At 35.7% G+C, this 7452-nt stretch overlaps 1 protein-coding gene across 15 annotated transcripts in view; it reads left to right on the forward strand.

Annotated features, from left to right (window-relative positions):
- PHTF1 (putative homeodomain transcription factor 1) overlaps positions 1 to 6099 on the forward strand; it is a 60899-nt gene extending 54800 nt beyond the window's left edge. For 9 of the 15 annotated variants that reach the window (XM_023222809.2, XM_023222805.2, XM_026456709.1 and 6 more), the window contains 4 exons: positions 2395 to 2550; positions 3556 to 3651; positions 4901 to 5026; positions 5569 to 6099. In XM_023222809.2, the coding sequence (XP_023078577.1) occupies positions 2395 to 2550; positions 3556 to 3651; positions 4901 to 5026; positions 5569 to 5589 (399 nt within the window). In that variant the 3' untranslated portion in view covers positions 5590 to 6099. Of the gene's footprint in view, positions 1 to 2394; positions 2551 to 3116; positions 4028 to 4900; positions 5027 to 5568 lie in introns of those variants that run through there. The other 6 variants (XR_002733791.2, XR_002733789.2, XR_002733790.2 and 3 more) reach the window with 4 other exon arrangements.
- The last annotated feature ends 1353 nt before the right edge of the window (positions 6100 to 7452 follow it).

Consider the following 7452-nt stretch of genomic DNA (forward strand, 5'->3'; position numbering starts at 1 on the left):
TGCATTAAAAGAAGTTACAGGTTTATCTTATACTTTTGCATTTATTGAATTTTAATGTAATTCTACTGTGGTCAAAGCATACTCTGAATATTTTCAGTCCTTTTAAATATGTAGAGGTTTACTTTATTATCCAGCATATATTCAGTTTCATTAAATTTTCTGTTAGCACATTGACAAGATTTATATTCTGTCATTGTTGAAAGCAGTGTCCTATATGTATCAAATTACCTACATCCTTACTGAATTTTTTGGTCTGCTTACTCTGTCAGCCATTGGTAGAGGTGTGTTCAAGTCTGATTGTGGATTTGTCTATGTGTCCTCTTCTGTCAATTTTTGCTTTATGTGTAACAGGGTACAACCAGATTTAGTTTTATAATCCATCTTTTTGGGCAATTGACTTTTATGTCCTTTATAATGATTTATTTTTTTTTCTGAGTCCAGGATCCAATTCAGAATTACATATTGCATTTAATTGTCATGTCTCTAGTCTCCTTTAATCTGGAAAAATGTCAGGCTTTGCCTTTCATGACCCTACAAAATGTCTCTCTTTGTAATGTTTCTTATTGATTTGATGTCAATTTCATTGCACCAGCTGTCTTGATTCATTTCTACATGTTATATCTTTGTCTACCTGTTTTTATTCTTTTGTTCTCATATTTTAGTTGTGTCTCTCATAATCAGCATGTCCTCTTATGGTTGCTTGGTGTTCGTTCGTTCCTTCTTCTTCTTCTTTTTTTTTTTTTTTTGGTAGCTAGGACTACAAGCACATGCTACCTAGCCTGGCTAATTTTTTAATTTTTTGTAGAAGTGGAGTCTGGATTTGTTCCCCAGGCTGGCCTTGAACTCCTGACTTCAAGGGATCCTCCTGCTTCCGCCTCCAAGAGTGCTGGGATTATAGGCATGAGGCACTGTGCCCAGTTGGGTTGCTTGTTTTTTAATCCATCCTCACAGTCTTAGATTTTGGAGTGTCTGGCCCATTTAAACTTAATGTTATTACTATAACCACAAATATATTTGGTTCTTACTTTTGCTACCTGCTAATTTTCCTTTTTCACTCCTCTTGTCAGCTTTTTATTAACCAAATATTTTTAAATATTCCACTTAATCCTATTGTTATATATTATTTTACTATTGTTTTACGTAGTAAAGAGATTACAACATGCATGCTTAATTTTTTATAGTCTAATAAAATGATTAATTTATCACTCTCTTGATAGTGCTAGGCCCTTAGAGCAGTTCATCCCATTTACTTTTTCACCTTTTGTATTATTGTCCTTTACCTTAATTTTACATATATTTTAAAATCACAAGATGTAATTATTATTGTTTTGTGTAATTAATCATTTATATTTACTCACATATTTACCTTTTCCATTGCTTTTTATTATTTCCTGAATTTCTGTGTTTCTCTCTGGGATCATTTTCCTCCTACTTGGGTAACTCCTTTAGTATTTATTTTAGTGACAGTCTGCTGGTGATGAATTCCCTCAGTTTTTGCTTGTTTGAAAATATATTTTATCACTTTCACTTTTGAATATATATTTTTTTTACCAGGAATCGAATTCCAGGTTGCCAGTTATTTCCTTTCAGCACTTTTAGGATTCTATTGCTTTCTGATTTCCACATTTTATCTTGAGAAGTCTGCTGCTAGGGTGCCATGACAAGCCAAAGCTAATATGAGTCAAACTCAGTGGGGAGTCAGAAAACAAAGGTCTTGTAAGGCAATGGAGCTGGCTAAGAGGAGTGGAGATGGGAGCCTACGTAGCCCTGGGGGAAGCGAGATGGAGAGGGCAGCTGCTTGGTGACTTCCTGTTTTTCACAAGGTTTCTGTGAGCATTATCTGTATGTTTTTCAGTAAATTCCATCTTACTTTGGGCTTGTTTGAGTAAATTTCTTTACTTTTAAATCAACAAATTTAAAAACAAAAGCCTTTTACCAGAAAATTTGACACATAGTTGCTGCTGCTATTGTTATTTGGAGCCTAAAACAGAATAAAGAACTGATCCTTAGGACTTTCTAGTCATACCAGTGGGATGAGCCACATGTTTTAGGGAGCTCACTTGACATAATGCAAAGTTATTACTTTGAATAATGGTTGCCATATCGTTGTGAGTGGGCACACTGATAGTAGTTGCAAATGCATTTGTCTTATTTTATTTGTGGTATTTTCCTTCTTTGTTACTTCTAGACCCTTGCTAAAGGAGAAAATCTAGAAAACTTAAAGAAATATATAATGATTAAATAAATAGGTAATACTTTGAGTATTAAAGCTCTTCTGCTTTGAGTATTAAAATATTGGATTTTTGGAAGTGTTCTTAAATTGACAGAGTAAAAGTAATTATATGATTTTAAGGTAAATGAAAAACTTAACTTTTTTTTTGATCCTTTATATAGGTTCTCCAAGGACACAAAACGTTCCTGAATGATGCTTATAACTGGGAGTTTTTGATCTGGGAAACAGCTTTACTACTTTTCTTATTGCGTCTGGCCTCATTGGGGTCTGAAACCAATAAGAAATACAGCAATGTTTCGATATTACTTACAGAACAGGTATTGATCAGTCCTGTCAATTGGGTTTAGTGGTTAGGGGTAGCGTAATACACTGTAAGGTCCCTGCAGAGGATTCAGGGTTTAATCACTGTCTAGCTATCACATTCTAGCTAAAGGACCTCACAAGTCACTTTGCTGCTCTGTAGTTGCTTATCCCTAATAAAATGGATATAATATCTCCTCTTGCTCCCAGGATTGTGAGAATTAAGATCTAATGGATTGAAAAGACTTTGTATACTATAGAGAGATTTTTATTGGTGGTAATGGAGCATGCTTTTAATCTCATACTCTATGTCAAGTATTAGATCTTTAGAGTACGTGTCATTTAGCATGTATAATAAGCTTCTTGAATTCTTCTGTATCAGACATAGAATACATTATTCAATGTTTGGAAAATACTTGGTTTTCAGTATGTGAATAGATACTAAGATTGAGAAATATCTTTTGTAAATAGAGTAGTATAAAGTGTTTTTTTTTTTGTAATTTTGTTTTTAATTTCAAGTTTTTCCATAAACTGAATAAAAACATTTATCATTCATTTTTGTTTTTGTTTTTTTTTGTCTTAGAATCATACTGGAGAATTCTTCATACAAGGCAAAATATAAGGAATTAGTAAAGTAAAAGGAGCTATCTTCTTCCATGTTTAATGAGGATGTTAGATTATCTAGGGGGATAGTGAGATGAATAAGATAGTTTTTGAACTCAAGGTGCTTATGTGCTAATTATGTTATATTGCAAGTAATATTAAAATTTTTCATTGTTTTGATATTTAAATTGCTTCATCATTAATTATTTTTTCATCACTAAGTAGTTTTTCTTTGCCAGAATGAGACTGATCAGGGCTGGGGGCTAGAGTACGTGACATATATTCTCTGTATCAATAGTTATTGGAATTTCAAAATTTATTTTACTTGAAAACATGACCTTTGAAATATGCCAGATTTTATGCAGTATACATATATTTTTTTCTAAGAAATTTACCTTAATTTCTATTCCTTCCCTTAGATTAATTTATATCTTAAGATGGAAAAAAAGCCAAATAAGAAAGAACAGCTTACTCTAGTAAACAATGTATTAAAGCTGTCCACCAAGTTGTTGAAAGTAAGTCATAGGCTGTGATACACTTTTACTATCATTTAAGTTAAATCAGTCTCTTCTCTGAGAAAACGTTAAATGGCAGATGATACCTTGGGTTGGGAGGAGTCCTGGAAGTGGACTTTTCCACAGTGGCATCAGGGGTAGGGGTCACAGTGGTGGTTAGGACCAGAGCTGAGGTCACAGAGCTCCTGGAAGCAAGGTTAAGGACAAAGAGTGGCTTCCCATCACCAAGTTGGGCCATCTGGTCAAGGACATGAAGATCAAGCCCCTGGAGGAGATACGCCTCTTCTCCCTGTGCATCAAGGACCAGGTTCAAGGCATTTGTCATCATCGAGGACTACAGTGGCTATGCTGTTCTGGGTGTTAGTGCTCCACGGAGGTAGCCAGCACCATCCATGGGGCTATAATCATGGTCAAGCTCTTTATCCTCCCTGTGTGAGGAGGCTACTGGGGGAACAAGATTAGCAAGCCCCATGCTCACACTACCCTTGCAAGGTGACTGGCAGCCTGCATCTCTGTCCTGGTGGCCTCATCCTTGCCTCCAGAGCATTGGTAGCATCTTAGCCCCTGTGCCCAAGAACCTGCTGCTGATGGTGGATACCCACCATTGCTGCACTTTGGGGACTGCACTGCTACCCTGGCCAATTTTGCCAAGGGCACCTTTGATGCCATCTCCAATACCTACAGCTGTTTCACCCCCAACCTCTGGAAAGAGACATGTTCACCAAGTCTCCCTATCCGGAATTCACTGACTATGGCCTAAAGACCCATACCAGAGTCTCCATGTAGAGGACCCAGGCTCTAGCTGTGGCCACAATATGGTGGTTTTATACCAGAAAAATAAAGTGAGTTAGCCTGTTTTAAATAAATAAATTAATGTTTTACTTCTCAGAACCCAGTAAGAGATAGATGCTAGGCTGTGTAGATTCAAAATGCTGACCTGATGATTTTGGGTTAATAACTACTATGAAAAAATTTCCAATTTTGTTACCCGGGTTCTGATGATTGCTGATGTCTATCATATTTTATATATTTTAAACCACAAATGACATATTGCTCAAATTCACCTAAAAAATCTTAGTAGAAAAGTAGGTGAGAACATGTTATGGATGTTTTGAAGGTAGCTCTTTGAATATTAAAGAAAGGCAGCCTTAAGCATTCATCTACACCCAAGACAAAAACACAGCAAGAAGCCACTGAGTAGCTATGAGAAAACATGTATTTCATTTCAATTCTTTGATGTTTTTTGTAGGAGCTAGACACACCATTTAGACTCTATGGACTGACAATGAATCCCTTAATCTACAATATCACAAGAGTAGTTATCCTTTCTGCTGTCTCAGGTGTTATAAGTGATCTTCTGGGATTTAATATAAGAGTAAGTATCCCCACCACTCTGTAGCATCTTAGTCTTAAAAATTACTATGTACAGAAATCTGTGTTCTTCACACGTGTGTGTGTGTGTGTGTGTGTGTGTGTGTGTGTGTTTCTAGCATGGAATTAACTCTTGAGGTAAGGAAATAGGCATTTTGATTGGTGGTCCACAGGCTTTTCTTTCAAAGCTTTGGTGTTCTCATTTTACACAAGTATAACAGACAGTGCTCTTGAATGGAACAAAAAAAATCAAGTTTGAATTTCACATCAGTTTAATAGCCTGAGCTGGGTAATGGTCTTACTCTTATCCTGGGAAATGTACAGAGGTAGAATGAATGAAAACCAATTCATGAACTGCATTGTATTATTTTTGATCCTGGAAGTTTTAAATGTTTTTTCTCTATGATGTTCTATGGTTGCTATTGCCAGACTTGATACGTTTTCTTCTTTTATAAAGGATTCTTTGTTTACAGTCATGTAAGTGTACCTATAAATCCCACCTGGTTTTCCTAGAACTAACTTATTTTGGTGATTTTGTTTTCTTAGCTGTGGAAAATTAAATCATAAGCTGAGTTAAATGCCTGGACTCTCCCCTGACTGGTGTCAAAACTTACCTATCAAGGAAAGAGATGACTGCAGAAACCAGTGAGATACCCACCTGCTTGTTCACATGCACAGGTGCTCTCAGCTCTGCCAAAGCAAATGAATGGTGTTTCCAGAGGAACAAGTCCTTTTCCAACTGGGCGTGCATGCTAAAAACCTGTATTTTCATGCTTTTCAAGCAACATGAATAGTCAGCCGACTAAAGACACTGTGTTTTGGTAACACAAGGATGATTTTGTAAGTTAGTAAATTTATTATGTGCACTTCTGTACTGTGACAGTTACGTTTACTGGCCATAGTCTTTTGGGCAACTATAGTAGATGCCCAAAGCATGAAGCAAATATCTTTTATTGGAAATATGCAAATTCAATATTTTTACATTATAGTCTATAGAATTGGAGATTTCATTTCTCTATCAAAGAGAGATCAAACTATTTTAGGTTAAATCCAAATAAAAGAACTTTACTGGAGACTTTCAGTTTCTAGGTTTTCTTTGTTGTTGAAGGAAGAAAAATAACTTAAACTGTGAGTTTTTGTTGAACTGTGGATAAATGTTTTGTTAGTTTACAATTTTGAGTTAATCCTGATAACTGTATAGTTGTTGGTGAATGATGCATGCACACAATATGCCATGAAATTCAGCATGAAAAATTTAAGTATATGCCTACTCATCCGTTTCCATCATACAACATGGTTCCCATGTTCTATGTGGAAGCCATGGAAGCATGGTTTCCGTATAGATCATCTGAGTTGTGGTTCCTAACACAGTGCTGTGTGTCCTATCACAAGGATCATTGATAGTTTATCTGTTGTGCAACTTAACGTATTAAACCCTCAGTACATTTTCAGGTCCTCAGTGTCTATAGTCGACCGTGCCATGCCTCTGATGATATAGATTCTGTAATGCAGCATCCTGTTATACACATGCATATGCATATGTTAATGAAAGCTCTAATAGTCTACTTATAATTCTTGCTCATTAAGTTACCTACTTTGAAGAATCTCTTTTTTTTTTTTCCTTTTTTGAGACAGAATTTCGCTGTGTTGCCCAGGCTGGAGTGCAGTGCCACCATCTTGGCTCACTGCAACTTCCACCTCCTGGGTTCAAGTGATTCTCCTGCCTCAGCCTCCTGAGTAGCTGGGATTACAGTTGCCCACCACCACACCTGGCTAATTTTGAAGAATCTCTTGAGGCAAATTGAAAGCTTGAACATTTTAATGATAAGGTTTTGTGAACTTTTAAATAAACATAATTTAGAAACTTGGTTATTACATGTAAAGCATGTATTCATTCAAAATCAGAGTATCAGTTGCATATTTTCTAATAAGCAGGAAGATTTGTGAGGTTTAGAGGTGGATTTCTGAAGAGTCCAGGGATTGAGGTCAGACTTTTCTGAGTTCAAATCTTTGGCCCTGCCACTTATTAGCTCTTTGTATATAATTTCCTCACTTGTTAACCCATTTATGGGAATAATAACTAGAAGTGGGGATAATAACTACGTAATAGGGTTGTTAAGATTAAATGAGGTTATCATGTAAGGTACTTGCACAGTGTAAAGTATTTAATACTTAGCAAATCTACAATAAATATATTACTATTTAAAGTCCTTTAAAAAAAATCTCACTGATAATTCCTGTGAAGATAGAAACATAGAAAGCAAGGTTGCTGAACTAGAAGTTGATTACCAAAAATATGCAACCTTTTATACATGAGTTATAATTTTTTAAATGGTAAAACTCCATTATAGTGATCTACCTTTAGAAGGAAGTGTTATGTAGAAGCACTTCAGCATCTCAACAGATGGCTCATAGAAACCATGCTTTTAC

This window comes from Piliocolobus tephrosceles, chromosome 1 (genome assembly GCF_002776525.5).
Source record: "Piliocolobus tephrosceles isolate RC106 chromosome 1, ASM277652v3, whole genome shotgun sequence".
Lineage (NCBI taxonomy): Eukaryota > Metazoa > Chordata > Mammalia > Primates > Cercopithecidae > Piliocolobus > Piliocolobus tephrosceles.